The sequence below is a fragment of the Furipterus horrens genome, unplaced genomic scaffold, assembly GCF_987537825.1.
Source record: "Furipterus horrens unplaced genomic scaffold, mFurHor1.1.pri manual_scaffold_8, whole genome shotgun sequence".
NCBI classification, from domain to species: Eukaryota; Metazoa; Chordata; class Mammalia; order Chiroptera; family Furipteridae; genus Furipterus; species Furipterus horrens.
In genome coordinates this window covers 43,757,357-43,776,813 of record NW_028327178.1, presented here as the reverse complement: position 1 = coordinate 43,776,813, position 19,457 = coordinate 43,757,357, and the positions used below count along the sequence as shown (strand labels likewise).

Genomic DNA, 19,457 nt, shown 5'->3' with positions numbered 1-19,457 from the left:
ATCCCCTTCTCTCCCTCCCACGACCCCTTTGTTACTGTTAGTCTATTCCTCATTTACATATTTCTGGTTCAATTTTGCTCATTTGTTTGTGTTGTTCATTAGTCTCCTGTAATAGATGATAGCATAAGGTATTTTTCTTTCGTTGCCTGGCTTATTTTGTTAAGCATAATTCTCTCCATTTCCATCCATGTTGTTGCAAATGGTAGAAGTTCCTTCTTTCTTTCTGCTACATAGTACTCCATTGTGTAAATGTACCACAGTTTCTTGATCCACTCATCTACAGATGGGCACTTAGGTTGTTTTCAGGACTTGGCTATTGTAAATAGTGCTGCTATGAACATAGGGGTGCATAGGTTATTTTGAATTGGTGTTTCAGGATTTTTCGGATATAATCCTAGCAATGGAATTGCTGGTTCAAAAGGCAGTTCAATTTTCAGTTTTTTGAGGAAATTCCAATCTATTTTCCATAGTGACTGCAGCAGTCTGCATTCTCACCAGCAGTGCACCAGGGTTCTCTTTTCTCCGCATCCTTGCCAGCACAAGTTGTTTGTTGATTTGTTGATGATGGCCATTTTGACTGGTATGAGGTCATATCTCATTGTGGTTTTGATTTGCATCTCTCTGATGGCTAGTGATGTTGAGCATCCTTTCATATGTCTATGGACCATCTCTATATCCTCTTTGGAGAAGTGTTTGTTCAGGTCCTTTGCCCATTTTAATTGTGTTGTCTGTCTTCTTGGTGTTGAGTCATATAAGTTCTTTATATATTTTAGAGATCAGTCCCTTGTCTGCGGTATCATTGGCAAATACAGATTCCCATATGAATGGTTCCCTTTTCATCTTGCTGATGTTTTCTTTTGCTGAGCAGAAACTCTTTAGTTTGATGTAGTCCCATTTGTTTGTTCCTTTCTTTATTTCCTTTGCCTTAGGAGATGTATCAGTGAAAATGTTGCTACGTGGGATATCTTAAATTTTCCTGCCTATGTTTTCTTCTAGGTCTTTTATGGTGTCATAGCTTACATTTTAGTCTTTGATCCATCTTGAGTTTATTCTGGTTTACGGCATAAGTTGGTGGTCTAGTTTCATGTTTTTACATGTCCCTGTCCAGTTCTCCCAACACCATTTGTCGAAGAGGCTCTTCTCACTCCAATTTATGTTCCTTCCCCCTTTGTCAAATATTAGTTGACCATATAGATGTGAGTTTATTTCTGGGCTCTCTATTCTGTTCCATTGATCTATATGTCTGTTTTTTTATGCCAGTACCAGGCTGTTTTGATTACCATGGCCTTGTAGTATAGTTTGATATCAGGTATTGTGATTCCTCCTGCTGTGTTCTTCTTCCTCAAGATTGCTGTGGCTATTCGGGTTCCTTTTTTGTTCCATATAAATTTTTGAAATATTTGTTCTAGGTCTGTGAAATATTTCATTGATATTTTAATAGGGATTACATTGAATCTATAAATTGCTTTGGGTAGTATGGACATTTTAATAATGTTGATTCTTCCCATCCATGAACATGGTATATGCTTCCATTTATTTGTATCTTCCTTAATTTCTTTCTTCAGTGTTATCTAGTCTTCCGAGTACAGGATTTTACCTCCTTGGTTAAGTTTATTCCTAGGTACTTTATTTATCTTGTTGCTATGGTAAATCGGATTTTTCTTTTAGTTTCTATCTCTGAAGTTTTATTGTTGGTATACGGAAATGCCTTTGATTTCTGAATACTGACTTTGTACCCTGCTATTTTGCCAAATTCACTTATTAGGTTGAGTAGTTTTTTGTGGAGTCTATAGGGTTTTCTAGGTACACTATCATGTCATCTGCAAATAATGACAGTTTTACTTCCTCTTTTCCAATTTGGATGCCTTTTATTTCTCTTTCTTGTCTGATTTCTGTGGCTGGAACTTCCATTACAATATTGACTAGGAGTGGAGAGAGTGGACATCCTTGTCTTGTTCTTGACCTCAGGGGGAATGCTCTGTTTTTGCCCATTGAGTATGATGTTGGCTTCGGGTTTCTCGTATATAGCCTTTATTATGTTGAAGTATGCTCCCTCTATTCCCATTTTGCTGAGAGTTTTATCATAAATGGGTTTTGTACTTTATCAAATGCTTTTTCTGCATCTATTGATATGATCATGTGATTTTTGTCTTTCATTTTGTTTCTGTGGTATGTTTATTGATTTGCAAATATTAAACCATCCTTGCATCCCTGGGATGAATCCCACTTGGTTGTGGTGTATGATCTTTGTAATGTGTTGCTGGATCCGGTTTGCCAATATTTTGTTGAGGATTTTAGCATCTATGTTCATCAGCGATATTGGCCTGTCGTTTTCTTTCTTTGCTGTGTTTGACCTGGTTTTGGAATTATGGTAATACTGGCTTCATAGAATGAGTTTGGGAATCATCCCTCTTCTTGGATTTTTTGGAATAATCTGAGGAGGATAGGAGTTAGTTCTTTCCTAAATGTTTTGTAGAATTCACCTGTGAAGGCATCTGGTCCAGGGCTTTTGTTTGCCAGGAGTTTTTTGATTACTGCTTCAATTTCACTAGTTGTTATTGGTCTGTTCAGGCTTTCTGCTTCTTCTTGATTCAGTTTTGGAAGATTATATGTTTCCAGGAATTAGTCCATTTCCTCTAGGTTGTCAAATTTCTTGCCATACAGTTGTTCGTAATTATTTCTTACAATCCTTTGTATTTCTGTGGTATCGCTTGTTATTTCTCCTCTTTCATATCTGATTTTATTTTTTGGGTCCTCTCTTTTTTTCTTGATGAGCCTGGTTAAAGGCTTGTCAGTTTTGCTTATCTTTTCAAAGAACCAGCTCTTACTTTTGTTGATCTTTTGAATTGTTTGTTTAGTCTCTATGTCATTTAATTCTGCTCTGATCTTGATGATTTCCTTCCTTCTACTCGCTCTGGGCTTTGTTTGTTATTTTTCCTCTAGTTCTTGTTGCTGTAGTGTTAATTTTTTTTTATTAGAGATTCTGCTATCTCTGGAATTCCTATGATATGGATATTATTACGTTTCATGTTGTCCTGCAGCTGTCTTAAAACCTCTTCATTCTTGTTTAGTCTTTTTTCATTTTGTTACACTGTCTAGGAGTTTTTGTCTACATTGTCCTCCAGCTCACTGATCCAATTTTCTGCTTCCTCTAGCCTGCTTTTAATTCCTTCTACTGTGGTCTTCAATTTAGAAATTGTATTCTTCATTTCCTCCTGGCTCTTATTGATAGCTTCTATGTCCTTTTTCATGCTGGTGTAATTCTCAGTAAGTTTCTTGTAGTTTCTCTGGAGTTCTTTGTAGTTTTCATTGAGCTCACTGAGCTCATTGATCTTCCCCATAATCCATGTTTTGAACTCCGTATCTCATAGTTTGCTTCCCTCTGTTTCATATAGCACTCTTTCTGAGGATTCTTCCTTTCCTTTCAATGGGAGGTTGTTTCTCTGTCTCCCCATTTTTTTCACTCTTATTGTTTGTTGCTGTTTCTTATATTGATCTGCACTTCCTGAATCTGCCCCTGGTGGCGTCAAATCGTGTACCAGCCTGGCCCTAGGCAGCCTGTTGGAGACTACCAGGGATCTACTGCCCTTTTCTGTCTCCTTTAGTTGTTATTCTATTCAATCTGTGATTAGCGGTCAGGCTTAAGGACCAAGGGTGTGGCAGCTTAATTCCTGTAGGCGGGGCTTTTGCTTCCCCTCAGACTGACGCCACTCAGAGGGCAATGGTCTGCATGCAGTATTGGGAATGAGTCAGCACTAGGACCTTGTTAGCTGCTCCCCCAGTTCTCCCCTCAAAGCCACGGCACCAAATTCTGCCCAAGTGTCTCTAGTCCTCTCTGCCTTCCATCTGCTTGAGCCCAGGGTAAGTGGGGGCAAAAATATTTTCATACGTGACCCGCTTAAGAACTTTTTTCTCCAGCTGTTTCTCTCCGGCTAGCAAGAAACAAAAAAGCTTTTCGCTTTTCACAGTTGGATACTATTTTACTTTCCACTCTGTTGCTGTAGGCTGGGAAGCCCAGCTGGGTGTTTAGACCCTGCCCTTCTCAGGGGGAACCCTTGACTGCTGAGCTGTTTCTCAGTCCCTTCAGCTGCCACCCGTGGGAGCCCAGCCAGCCCTTTCGTGTTCTGCACTCCCTACTGGTCATGTTGTGATGAAGCAGCCTTTTCTGTGTCTCCATGGTTGTAAGACTTCTCTCCAGCGAGTGTTCAGTTGGTTATTCCAGATGATTTCTCCAAAATTAAGTTGTAAATCCAGACTGGTCCTTGGAGGAGGTTAGTGTAGCTTCCACTTACTCCTCCGCCATCTTGGATCTCTGAATTTTTTTGAAGACTCTTTCAAGGTGTTTGCTCACCCCATGAGTGTACAGCAGTTTTTGATGAAAAACGGCATGACCCCTGTGCCCCACCCTTTCTATGCACCAGACTTGCCCTGAGTTATTTTTTTTTTCTCAGAAGAAAAAAGTCCTCAAAGGGAAATGTTTTGCTGGTGTGGAAGTGGTGGAACAAAAAATAGCAGAAGCACTAAAAGGCGTCAAAATCAGTAAGTTCAAAAACTGTTTTGAGCAGTGGAAAAAAATGTCTCAATAGGTGTACTGCATCAAATAGTATTATACTTTGAAGTTGACTGAAGTTTAAACATGTAAGAATAGATTTTTATTTAAAAATCCTGTTTTTTTTGGGGGGGATGGTGGGGGTTCCCTCTCATATGCCTGACAAGTAAGCATTGAAGATGCTTACCACCACTGGTCATTAGGGAAATGCAAATATCACAATAAGATAGAGCCAAACACACTTAGGATGGCTAAAATTAAAAAGACTGATCATACCAAGAATGGATAGCAATGTTGAGCAACTGAAACTCTCAAACACTGCAGATAGATACATATGTTACCACCGCTTTAGTATACATTTTCTCAGTTTTATGGAAGTTAAGTATGCACCTATCGTATATAAACTAGTCATTCCACTTTCAGGTGTTTACCCAAGAGAAATAAAATTTAAGGTGGAGCTTCCTAACAATTTAGACCTAAAATGCTTCTACTTGAATGTTCAAAAACTTTATAATAGCCAAAAACTGCATATGACTCAAATGTCAGTCAACAGTAAATCAATAAACTTAATATATTCATATAATGGAATACTGCTCAGCAATAGAAAGAAATGAATTACTAATATTCAGTGTAATATGGATTCAAAATAATCATGGATCTCAAAATATTTCTAAAGAAGCCATGCAAGTGTACATTCTATGATTTTATTTATATAATATTCTAGAAAATGTAAACTATAGTAACAGAAAGGAGATTAGCGCTTCTATGGAAGTGGGTGTGGGCCATGTGTCAGGCGGGGTAAGATAAAGGATTGCCAAGGGCCATGAGGAAACTTTTAGTGATGATAAATACATTAGGTGAACAGTGACTTTATGGGAGTGTGTGCATATATATGTCAAAACCTATGAAAAGTTTAAATATGCAGTTTAAATCAATACATTATAAAAGAACAGATTTTGATTCAGTATATTTGGCATGGGGCCAAGAGTCTGTGTTACCAAGCTCCCAGGTGATGCTGATGGTTTCCACACCATGTTTTCAGTGGCAAAGCTTTGAGCAGTCTTTATTTTGTCATACTGTATGTCATTTGAGTGCACAGTAAATACATATTGTACCATATTGAATACTACAGATAAAGTCCATCATTGGAAGAAGTTCTATTAGACTTCAGTAGTCAAGATTCTTGAATATAGTTTATTTTTCTTGTTCTATCTGCTAGATATCTCCAAATATGACTTGTCTGTACTTTCAGACTGAATGCCCTCCCTTCACAAAGCTTTGCTGGAATTCCAGTTGGGTTTGAATTTTATCACATTATTCTGGGTTGCATCAGTTGAAATAAAGTTTAAAGAATAGAAAGTTCAACTGAAGGCAGATGTTAGTAAAATTTGAGGAGCTTCCTAACAATTTCGACTTATCTAAAATCTTATATTGTAACAACTTCCTCACCATCCAGCACATTCATATCTCATGGCTCTTGCGGCTGCCCTCAGGATTGTGTACTGACTCAAGTAAGTTCCAGTGTGGCTCTCACCACAGAGCTGTGACCTGAGATAAATCAGAACTTCCCTAGGAATGAATTCTCATCTCTAAAATGAGGTTGAGCTAGATTATATTATTTCTGCTGCTTCTTGCATTCCACATTCTTCTGCTTATTCCAGACTACAGATGGCAAGAAGCCAGAAAGAACTTTAGCTTCTTAGCTCTGAATAAGGAGCGAGTTAAATTACAGGTCCAGAGTCACTGAGAATGTTTTTTAGTTGAACAGTACCAACCTTGTATAGTTTATATGAGGGGCTGGCAGGAATTTTTTTTTTTTTTTTGGTAAAGGGCCAGAATAATACACATTTTTGACTTTGCAGGCCGTATGGTCTCTGTTGCATATACTAAATCCTGCCATTGTAGTATGAAAGCAGTCATAAACAATACATCAATGAATGGGTGTGACCGGATTTGGCCCACAGTTTGTTGACTCTTAGATCAAAATACCTTTCTGAGCATCTGAAGATAGGCAGAAAAATCAAGAAAAAAACATTTTACTGGTAACATTTTATTAACTCTGGGTACATAATACAACCGGTCCTCACATCTAAAAACAACAAACCAACAAATTTTCATAATTTCAGGTTATACATACTTTAAGTTAATGAACTAGGTTTATAAAAGCTATTAAAATATTTCACAGGCATGGGAAGATGTGTTCATGAGACTTCATTGTAAGAAAGAGTATAGAATATGTTAGAGATTTTTCAAACCTACAAAGGACTTTTCAAAATTTATACTGTTTATAAAGTTCTTGCTTAGATAACATTTTATATTCATTCATCAGAAGACTTAATTAAAGCAGCTTTCTTCTTATACTTTTCTCCAATCTCTCTGATATTTTCCAAGAGATCTTCAGACACATGGTCTTCATAGTCTCTATCAACTTTAGCAATCTGCTCTTCAAGGTGTTTCTAGTGGAAACAATTAGCAATTGTTAATGTAAAAACATAAATTTATGGGCAAGATTATACCATTTGTAAGAAAAGGAATAAAAGGAATACTCTTGTACCCACTATGCAGGACCCTTTGTGCCCTTTCCAAATCACACCCCCTCTTTTCTCCCGAGGCAACCACTCTCCTAAATGCTTTTCTTTTCTTTGTACTTTTACTACACACACAAACAGATGTATGTAACTCTAAATAATATAGTTTAGTGGAACCTGGTTTCAACCTTCATATTTATTGAATTATATTAAATATAACATTCTATGACTTTCCCCCAGCCATTTTAAGGTTCATTCATGTTAATACATAAAGCTAGTTTATTCATGTACCGCTATACAGTATTCTATTGAATAAGTATATAAATTTACTTATCCACTTTTATTAATGAAGTTTTTTGTTCCCAGGCATGGTAGGCTGCGTAGCAGCCTCTTCAAAGATGTCCATGTCCTAATCCCCAGAACCTGTGAATATGTTATCTTACACGGCAAAAGAAATGTTGCAGGTATGAGTTAAGGATCACAAGAAAAGATTACTCTGCATTATCCTGGTAGGCCCAACATAATCTCAAGAGTCCTTGTAAGAGGGAATGAGCAGTGTGAGTTAGAGAGATCTAAAGACAGAAGAGAAGTCAGAGGATAGGAGATGCTGTGCTAGGACGAAGAGGCCACAAGCCAAGGGCTGTAGGTGACCTCTAGAAGGACTGCAGTTCAGGGACCTCATTTTAGACTTTGACACCAGAAATACAAGAAATAAATTTGTGTTGCTTTAAGCCATTCAATTTTTAATAATTTGTATGGCACCAATAGGAAATTAATACCTCAGGTTTTTTATTTACTATTTCAAATTTAATAACATAATGAAGTAAAACAAATTAGGTGGCTTACAACAATAGATTTTTATTCTCATAGTTCTGGAAGCTAGAAAGCTGAAATCAAGGTGTTGGCAGGGCTATGTTCTCTCTGAAGGTTCTAGGGAAGAATCCTTCTTTGCCTCTTCCCAGCTTCTACCAGTTATCCTTGGCACTCCTTCGTTTGTAGCTATGTCACTGTATTTCTGCCTCCATCTCCACATGGACATTTTATAGGATACCAGTCACTGGATTTAAGGCCTATCCTAATCCACTATGACTGCATCTGCACTAATTACATACACAAAGACTTTATTTCCAAATAAGGTCACATAATGAGATTTCAGATAGACATGTATTTTAGGGTTATTTTGTTTAACCCAGTACAGCATTCTAGCAATGTAAAAATTTAATTAAATACCTAGAGTGAAACTGCATAGCTTTATTAGGGATTGCCAAATGGTTCTATAAAGTTTTACATCAATTTACAATCCCAGCAATATAAACGAGAACTCTCATTTTTATAATTCTTGCTGGCAAGTAGTATTATCAAAGTTTAACTTATTGCCAATTTATTGTGGGTGGGAATGGTATATCTTTTCATGTTTATTGGCCACATTAGGTCTTTGTGAAATTCCTATTCAAGTCTTTTGCCCACTCTTTGTATTTATTTTTCAGATTATATGTATCTAGATCTATTACCAGTTGTTTTTCAAAAAGTCTGCCATTTTGTTGCTTATCTCTCTATTCTTTTTCTATGTCTTCTGATGGAGAGATCTTAATTTTAATAAAGTTGAATTTAATTGAGTAATTCATTTTTTTTCTCCACTATTCTACAATACTAACTCTCTCATATATCAGTTTCCTGTCTATGCTCAACAATCTGTTTCTGGACTCTCAGCCAGAGAGACTAGTTTGTATGTATGAATACTACAATGTGTTGGTTAATATATAATTTTATAATAATTTTTGGAACATCTAAATAGACAAAAGAAAAAAAAAAGGTTTTGTGCCTCTCAGGGAGGTAGGTAGGAGCCCAGAATAGGAGTCAGCAACCTTTTTCTGTAAAGGGCAAAGTAGTAAGTATTTTATTTTGGTCTTTGTGGCACCTGCTGAGCCCTGATTGTAATGGGAAAGCAACCCGAGACAGTACAAAAGTGAAATGAAGTGGCTGTGTTCCAATAAAACTTTATTCACAAAATTAGGCTGTGGGCACAATTTGGCTTGCAGGTTGTAGCTTGCTGTCTCCTGGTCTAGAACAACAAGTTACATATTGGACCTGTATATGGCTCCACCAGAAACTGCTCAAAGAAACACATTTTCCCATGGAAAATGTAACATCTGAAGATACCATTAGATCCAAATTCCTGTTTTCTTTAGTACAATTTCATCATTCATAAAATTTATCCACATTAGGTTTTAATGATAATTGATTAACTTTATATGCTCTCTCTGTACTTTACTGGCTAATTGTGAATTTTGCATAGTACAAAGCACTCCAAAAATGTTTGCTGAATTCAGTCTAATCTTCTTGAACAACATTAAACTGTACACTAAGTAATTAAAAAGTAACAGTAATCTATCATTAGAGTTTCAAATATAATTTTGTATTAACTGATTAAAACTTTAATAGTTGTGGTTACCTTTCACATAAATCCAGTGATAAATCACTACAAGGTTAACAACACTAAAGTTAGGCTAATAGCTATTCATAAAAGTCGGAGGTACAAAGAATGTTGGCAATTATTTAGTATAACCCTTTTATTTTACAGATGAAGAAAGTAAAGACCAAAGTAAGTCAAATCATATATACAAACAGACTTTCTCAATCTAAGCCAACAAGTGTATAGTAGTCCCTCTCTATATCGTGGTTCACTTATTGCGGCCTCACTGTATCGCGGGATTTTAAAAAATATTATATTTAATTATTGCGGATTTTTCGCTATATCGTGGAATTTTGTGGTACTGTATACTTTTGTTAAAGTTACATAGGTTTAAGAGTGTAGAATATGTTTAAGAACATAAGTAGTGTTTATAAAAGTGTGGAAAAGGTTAATAAGGGACTGGGAACGGTTTATAAGTGTGTGGGAAGAGTTTATAAAGCCTTAAAATATATATAAATACTAAAATAAATGTAAGGTTTCTACTTTGCAGATTTTCACCTATCACGGGGTGCGGGTCTAGAACACAATACCCATGATAAGTGAGGGAATATTGTATTATGAATGAATATTTCTCTTATAAACCTACAGTAGAATAAAAACTATTACACAGAATACATGGGAGAACGAGAAAGTAATCACTCAAATAATTTTCTGGTCTGTGGTTGAAATAGGACCATCGGGTAGAACCCAGATTTTCTGATGTATCCAGGAAGCTTTTCTTAGTTTTTACTAGTAAGCAGTGAAGAGCACTGGCAAGCAAGAAAAGAGCAGATCAATGTCTTTCACAAGAGATGAGGAAAAGTAGGATATCACATGCTCTGCTTTCAATACATGGAAATCTAGTAATGTAATATAATGAGTCTTCTTTCTTTAAAACATTCACAACTGGAAATATATTACCTAATAAATTACCTAGGAATTATAGAATTTAGCAATTATCTTAGCTTTTGGATTCTGGACAGATGGTTGGAAGAATAGTTTTATTGTTCAACTTTCATGCTATGCAAAAGGTGAGGATAAGGTAAACATCATGTTTCAGAAATACTTTATTCTGTGTTTATATGAAATTAACAGAATGGAAAAATATTTGTCATAACATGTTCTTTCATCCGAATGAAATCTTAAATGCACTAAAATGTTTTCAGTGTGTACAACAATGTTTGGTACCACATCCTATACTGTTGATGTAATAATCATTGCTTATTGTTTATATGTACAAAACAGAGTATTTTATAATATGCACAAGTGTCCCTTATATCACCACTAAATAAGATTCTTCTGATAAATTTATACTACATCATAATTCCCGTAGAAATAAAATTTATCATTTAACTTTTGTAGAAACAAAATGGCAATATATCAAAGTTTTAAAAACTTTCTTAGAATGTAGAAAAGACCTTCACACACTTACCTCCACAGACCCTACATGTGTAGCAACCATCTCTAAAAGACACTGCAAGTTAGTTCCCGCTTTTCGTCTTTCTTCAGTTGTGGTCTGTACCACTAGTTGGTATCTGTAGAACAAAAACTCTTGTTTGAATTGTCTGGGGAAATAATCTACTATATTACTTATAGTTAGTTCACTTCTCCTTTTCATATTCAATAAAACTAAGTTGTGATGGGGATATATGCTGCTTGCTGTATGTATAATTATTCACAGAGGTGCAGCTTTCAGTCATTAAATAGAACAAAAAAATTTCAAATATCCTTTGTAAGTAACAAAATAGCAACAAAACTTCATTCTGTAACATACAAAGCTAGGAAGCAAATGGTCTTACCCAAGTCTCCAAAAGGATCATAAACTTAATTCTTGATCTAATCTTTTCCTATGATTATCTTATATAATATCATTTACAGTAGAAATTCCTCTTTACAAATATTTTCATGGGCAAGAAATTAAAATACACTTGAATGGGAGAGTAGGAGTCTTGTTTGAAGGCATTCAAATTCAAATTCCAACAAAAACAACAGGCAAAAAAAAAAAAAAAAACCCCACAAAAAACAAACTTCAACTGAATTTTCTATCCCTAAGCTACAAAAAAGGAAATGAAGAACTATGATTTTCTTAAGGGTTGTACTTCCAACCTTCGAGTAAGCTTTTTATAGTCATTCGAAGGTCACTTGAGATTTAGAGAACCTGTGAATTAACTATTAAGTATATTGACTTTATTAGGTTGCACTATAGAATTATATTCAATAAGGAAGGAATGTCACTATTTCTAGTATCATTTATGACATATTATGTCTAAAATGTTTCCTGTATAAGTTTTCAAATTACAAGGGAAACAAACAGGGAAAACTTGACAATGTATAGTTTGATAATAAAGCACTTCTAAAAATGTAACATAGTGTTCAGTTACTTCTGCTATAATGCTTGTTTGGAAATGTGTATTTGTTTCAATTGGCTATATTAGCAATTTGAGTATAATGCAAATTTTGTACTTGCTTATGCCTATTTCCTCCTTGAGAAACATTAGGTGAATGCAAACACTGCACTCAGCTGTATCAAAATGCAAATAAATACATAAAACATAAAATACATAAGAATACACCTGACAAGGGCACTAGCTCCCTCAGTTCATTACATGGGTGGTGAGCCATATGCATCCACATCTGGTGTTACAATTTTCTATTTAATGTCAGATAACCCTCCTTCTACCTCTTCTTAATAATTTACATGCTGCAACCCTTTGAATACCCATTTCCCCATACAAACTTCAGGTCGTTTGAAGGTACAGTATAATACTTATTGTAGTATTTAGGTATTTCTTAAAATATTTAACATGTTTACAATTGTGCTAACATTTTCATTAGGTTTCAGTCTTTGTTTGTGTTACTGATAAAGTTTTGGAGGGCTGGGCTCTGATCATAATTCTCCTCTAAGTCCTATGACTTTTACTGCAGGTTTTTTTCAGTGTAGTTAATATTACTAAATGTATGTTGTGTTATAGCACAGTGGCTGTATAATTTATAGTAAAATTATAGTCTCTATATACCTAATTTCTAGGAACTATATCTTAAAAATATGAGCTTAGTGGAGTTTATTGAAGCTTAGTAAAATTTTTATTAAACTTTACTAATAAAGAGCCAAAATTATTTGAATTGATTTAAAATCTTATGTTGTTTTCAGGGATTAAAAACCATTTATTAATTAGATCTAAAAATGAAGGGGCAATAGCTATAATAGCAGCAGAAAGTATTCCTCTGGGGAAAGTATCTTCATGTTACAAGCTATTTTGTGTAAGTTCTGTTCACTGCTCCCTCAACAACCAAATAGCTCTACGATACATATTAAAGCAAATAAACATAGGTCTAGTTCTATAGAATGTTAAATAAACTGAAAATAAACATTATAAATCTTGATGAGATGAACTTACTCCCGCTGAATAGAATCTAATTCATTCATAGCTTCACTGAGGCCCTCGTTAACAGAACTCTCCAGCATGTGCTTGTGTTTCTCCAAGGACTCCAGCTCATTGGCACATTTATTGTCCTCTTCCTCAGCTTCCTATCAGAATAGAATCATGGTTATATATTGCTTTGATATTCACCTTCTTTTTACTTCAGATGGATTTTAAAAAATTTATGTAAACATTAAAAAAAATTAGGTTGCATCATTTTTGTATTCTCAGGATGCATACTGCTTTACATGTAAGATATACAAAGTTAAAATACTCCTTTGGGAATCTTATACTATAAACATAAATGTGATGTTCTCAACAGACCTGTATAAAATTCATTCAGTAGTGTTTTCAAGTCTGTACCAAAGGAAATTTATGATACTTTGATTTAAATTTTTTTCCACAGGCATCGAAGATGCTTTAAAAAAATATATTTATTTATTTATTTTTAGAGAGAGAAGAAGGGAGGGAGAAAGAGAGGGAGAGAAACATCAATGTGCGTTGTCTCTCTGCGCCCCCAACTGGGGACCTGGCCTGCAACCCAAGTATATGCCCTGACTGGGAATTGAACTGGTGACCTTTTGGTTTGCAGGCCAGTACTCAATCCACTAAGCCACACTAGCCAGAGCAAAGATGCTTTTTTTATAAGTGAAAATGTGGGTAACTTTCATACTACCATTATTTCACAGATATATTAATTATGTACAGGCAAAGTAGCCCAAATTAATCAATTTTTAGGTTTCTCAAGATGAAATGCAAAAAAGTCTTTTACTTTCATTTAGGTGCTTTAAAGAAAAAACTCAAGTGTTGTCATAGAGGACATATGAAAAAACAAAAATGATTATCAAATGCTTTATCTTTCACATATAAATCATATTATTGTGGTGTATTTTCTAAAGATTTCACACCGCTTAAAAAATGTATATATACTAAATATACTAAAGGCCAAGAGAAAAGTTTCAATTCCTAAACACTTTGTTGGTGTAACTAAGTAAAAAGTATTGGTGTTTAAAATTTTTCACATTAATTGTATAAGTGGTAATGAACAGAGTCATCTGAGTACTTCGCTAAGTAAATGCTGGTCAGAAGGTGGGTAACAGGTGGTGGGGAATGAGTCTTATCATTTTACCCACATTCTAGATTTCATGTAAATGAGCTTTGGACTTTAGGTGGAATAGTCAGTTTGCAAGGACACTTCATATGCAATCACATACAAAAGGGCTTATTGGGATTTAAGCTTTAGAAGTACTTAACACTAAGTCTCCATAAAAAGGTAGAAGAAATTATGTTTAAAACATGTTTTGGTCCTATAAGGATACTAAATCACATATGCAAGTATAAACCATTAGTGAAAGAGTAAACATATTCTATGGTGAAACAGCCAAAGTCCAAAAAAAGAACAAATAAAAATCTCCTTAAATACATTTTGGAAGAGAAGATAAAACTACAACACAAGTTATAGAATATAGCTTAAATATTTCAGTTTGAGGTATCTAGTCAATCAGTCATGACATAGCTTTGGCTAACTATATAAAGTGTGGCAACGTTCTTACCTTAACCTTCTGTTGGTACAGATCATCCAGCTTTTGAATTTCTTCTTTCAAACTTCTTACACTTCTCCTACTTTCTGTTATCATTGTATTTAACTTGGGAAATAAAACTTTGAGTGAGAAATCATAACTATATATAAAAATTTTAAAAATAGGTTAACTTTTATATTAACAATTAACTAAATAAACCATGTTTTTTCTTCTAGTTCTTTTGGGCACTTACCTAATACTTCTCTTAAAAATTTATTATTTCCCAAATAGGAGTTAATTTCAAGGAAACTTGTAATTAATGTTTAAATGCAGAGCAGTATAGCAGGTCATTAGTTAGGAATCAAAAGTGTGGCTTAATTCTCAGTAAAATAAGGATACCATCATGTGTTTCCACTAGTAGCTGTGGGAATGCCTTTAGGCTCTCATATACATTATATAAATGTTATATACTATGTTTTTTTGAAATTTATTAGTAAATATAAATTATTTTTGCTAATTTCTTTATATTTTATATACTTTAGCTATCTAGATTTCCACTTATGGTTACTTTCTGAGATATTAAAGAAAACTATTCATACAAATTTTATTGGATAACATTTGCTAATTGGTTATAGTCAATGCATTCTTCCAAACAATAACAAATTTAACCTTGTGCTTTAAGATCTGTTAAAACTAAAACCAAAGAAAAGGTATTTCTAAAGTTCATTTTGTGCTGATAAGTGCTGATACCAGTTGATACTAGTAATACAGAATGTTTTTCAGCTAGATCAAGAGGAAACTATTTCCTGCAGGAAACAGACAATAGTAAAAGGCATAAGTCGTCATCTTTCTTTAAGAGGATGATTCTACATAGACATAAAATTTTAAAGAATTCTTTATATGTTTTAGGAAAAATTTAGTGAAGCTATTATTGTTTAGCAAAAGACAGGATGGTAAAATGACTACACTTGTTAAAGAAAGTTGTATATATATCTCATTCAAACATCAAAAGTGCCTTGTAAGGGATATTCCTTTCCTATTTTACAAGTGAGAAGAGTGGGCTGGAAAGAATGCTATTTACTTCAGATCATGCCACTAGCATACGCCCAGATCTAAAATCTAGATGTTCTAACTCAAAGGACATTTTTAAATAACACCTGCCTTTCCAGTTATTTTAAAGACTAGTTATTAAAGCTATAAACTTTGCTTCCATTCTAAAGATATTTTACTTCTAAAGTAATTACTAAATTGAGCTAGTTGTTTCATTAAATTCATCTACAATAAGACCATGGACACCCAAATAAACCAGAACTTCTACTGGGCCCTCATGATTGGTCAAAATCATGTTTACTAATCTTTGAGGCCTTTTATTTTCCATGTCAGGTTTACTAAAGTTTTATCAATTAATTAAACATTCCCCTACCTGATTACAAAAATACATTTCCATTGTGATACACAGGGAAAAAAACAAAACAAAACAAAACTGTCAATGATAATTTTGCAAGCAAAAATAACCACTACTAATATTTGGCATACTTCCTCTAGTCTTTCTTTCTTCTTTGTTTCTTTCTTTCACTCAACAAAGAGCTCTAAAGTTGTTTATAAGAAAAGAAGATAGCGCCACCACACTGGAATTCCAGCGCTCTTGCTTCCAACAAACCAAGATACTTGTATGAGACCTTTCCTTCTTCCAGTCAGTTTCAGAATACAGGACACCTATTTTCCCCATGAAGAGAAGTAACATTCCAGCTCTTCTCAGGACCCTACGCTTTTATATTTCTTCATGGACTATACTGATATCCATCAATCCCTTTTGCTCTGAATTTTGTTTTAAACTTTAACCTCTTACCCTTGAACTCCTCTTATCTTTATATTGAAACCTCTTCTCCCATAAAACTCCCAAAACAAAACCTCAGAAAACAAAAACTTTTCCCATGTACCACTTTCTAACTATTGTTTCATCTTCTTTCCTTAGACAGACGTTTATTATAATTTAATTTGTAGTAGTCCACAAAGAGTAGCCTATTCATGGTAGACAGTATCTTCCATCTTCTACCATATAAGATTTGAGGCACAGTAATATGCATTCTGGCTCCTATACTTTTGCAAATGTCACTAGTAACCATGTTAACCACTAAAGCCAATGAGCAACTTTCAGAGTTAATCTTGACATCTGAGTAACATCTAATTACTCCCTTCTGAAATCCTCTTCTTTGGTTTTTAAGACCATGTGAACTGGTTTCCTCTAAGTTTTGGAGGTCCCTCTAATTCTTCCTCATAGTTTCTCTTTCTCTGCTTGTGCTTTGGATGTGGATGTTCTCTCAGGACTCTGACCTTGGCTCTATTCTCATTTGCTCATTTGGGAGAGCTCACTCTCACAACTGGGAGATCTCCTGGCTTAAGTAGCTGCATACTAAGAAATATCTCTATCTATGTTATCTCCAAACTCTAATTGCCTATTGGACATTCTCCACTTTGGTATCCCAGAAATCTAAAACTGAGCATATCCCAGCCTCATGTTCTCTCTTCCATAACCTTCTCTTGTATTCTTTATCAAGGTTCTAGAACATCACCATTGACAAAGATTCTCTCTTTGACAAAACTGTTTATGCTCTTCTGAACTTCTCAGCTAGGCTAACTTTTGGGCTGCATGTTTGTCTCTGTATTGTCCAATTTTAGCAAAAACCCTGCTTAGTTATTTTACCCAGAATCCCCCCATCTTCAATATCTGATCAAGTCTTTATCCTCTACCTCCACTTGTCCCCCTTAATGTTCTCTCCTTCACTAAAAACTCTGTTATGTTGGTTTAGCTAGAATCACTCTTAATCCTGAGTTTCCCCTCAGTAATTTCTATCCACTGAACTCTATCTTGCTCCTTAGCTATAAATTACCACTTTTCTTTGTTGTTATTTGGAATCTTTCTTGCTTTCTACAAAACCCCATTGTAATAGTTCCTCTTAATAAAGTCTGCCGTACCATCTTTAACAAGTGTCATAGATAATTTTTCTTTAACACCATATACGAAAGTTGGACATGTAAACATTTAAAATTTTTCTCTTCCTTAAACTTTGTATCCGAATAAACCACTATATTAGGTTGTTTCAATCTTTAAATCTGTTTTCATATTCACTACAACTGCCTTAGTTTCAGTCCTTACCATTTAGGTTTCTGTGAGGTCTCTTAATTGTGTGCCTCTATTCTTCAAATGGCAACACTGATTGAAAAGTTCAATGGTCCCCACTGCCTACAGAATAAAAATTCAGCCAGTAAGCAGGAACTGATAAGCCCCTTAATAATTAGGTCCTTATTACTCCAGGCTTCTCCCCACATCCTACTTATACGCATGGTAATTCATTAACGTTATGCTCTTTGATCTCTGGACCTTCAGTGGTGTGTGTGTATGTGTCCTTCTGTGTGGGTAATTCCTACTTGTTATTCAATTCAACTCAGCTACCACTTCCTTCAGAAAAAACCTTGTGCTTATTTTAGATAGGTTTATTTTGAGAACCCACAGCATGCTATATTTACACTACAAAAATGTTACAATGAAAGTTAATGTTTTCAGGCCCTCCTTCCCACTTGAAATATAGAGTTCACAAAGACAGCTATTCTATCACCAATATCAATTACAACAATATGAGATACTCAGCAGGCTCTCAAAAAATACCTGCTGAACAAATTTCGGTTGCTAATATTTAAACTTCACATTTATATCATAAGTGTAACTGGTTTAATTTTCTTTTGTGATGTCTTTATCAGGATTACAAGAGCTGTATCAATGAAATTTTTTAAAGATTTGTATTTATACTGTACTACCTTGTAATTCAAATAAATTCCCTCTACCTTTGTAGTATATGCATTTCTCATCTGCATTTTCCAGTTTTTTCTTAAACGATTTTGGCAAGTATTTTAAAGAACTTTTCAATTGATTAGCTTTGTTGTTCTAATTTATTTGTTTAAACTTCACTATTTCAAATTTCTATTTTACCTTATGCCATCTCAACTTGGTTAAACAGATTATCAAACTGAAAAAAGTTTTAAGTGTTCAGTCTCTGAAGCATATGACATTATGGATCATTGCTTTTTTTCTACAGTTTTTTTGAGATATAATATATAACATGTATAGATTTAGGGTGTACAGCACAATGACTTGATATATGCATATACTGTGAAATGTTCAGTACAGTAAGTTTAATCAGGATCACTCCTTTCTTGAAAAGTCTTCCTTACTTTGCCTTTAAAAGCATACTCTTTTCTTCTGATTTTTCTCCAACTATTTTGTCTACTTCGTCAATGTGTTTTTCCCAGAATCTTCTTTTTCCAATCCCGTGAGTGTCGTCCCTTTTCAAGATTCAATCCTCTGCCACTTCTCTGTACACAGTCTGCCTAAAGAATATCACTCACATATTCAACTATCACATATATGTGTTTTTGGACCCAATCTCTTTCTTATGTTCTGAATCTACTGCTTCAACTTCCTTTTGGATGTCTACATCCGCAAAATAGTAAGCTCAACACTGTTCTGGCCGTCCCAGCACTCATTTTTATTCCTTTAGGTTGTCCACACTAGAAAACTTTAAGTCACTGTTGATATTTCTTTCTCTGTTAGGTTTTACATTCAGCCATCAAATGCTTGGGTTCTACCTTCTTAACATTTTCTAAATCTGTCCCCTTCCTTCCATTTCTACTACAATACGTTAGCCTCTTAACAATTTTAGTTGCTTCCCCTCTAATTCACTTTTTTCAATGCTCAAATGATTTTGCAAAAGTACAAATCTGATTAGCATAACTGCATATCAATCTTTTTCTCCAAATGGGAATTTATATTTCATATCAATTACAGTTATCTTTACCTTTGGAATATAACTAGCCTATAGTAGGCATTTTATAATCCCCACCCTCTTCAGTTTTCCTGCCTAGAGACTTAAAAAAGTTACATTGTAAATTTGAAAGGTATTTCAGTCATGAGGTTTCTATTGCTTGCAA

At 34.6% G+C, this 19,457-nt stretch overlaps 1 protein-coding gene across 1 annotated transcript in view; it reads right to left on the bottom strand.

The window, feature by feature from the left end:
- Window positions 1-6,594: 6,594 nt before the first annotated feature.
- NDC80 (NDC80 kinetochore complex component) overlaps window positions 6,595-19,457 on the bottom strand; it is a 46,984-nt gene continuing 34,121 nt past the window's right edge. The window contains exons 14-17 of the mRNA XM_090285142.1: window positions 14,505-14,597; window positions 12,928-13,058; window positions 10,962-11,064; window positions 6,595-7,005 (exon numbers count right to left, since the gene is read on the bottom strand). Coding sequence (XP_090141268.1) covers window positions 6,868-7,005; window positions 10,962-11,064; window positions 12,928-13,058; window positions 14,505-14,597 — 465 coding nt within the window. The 3' untranslated portion in view covers window positions 6,595-6,867. The remainder of the gene's footprint in view (window positions 7,006-10,961; window positions 11,065-12,927; window positions 13,059-14,504; window positions 14,598-19,457) is intronic.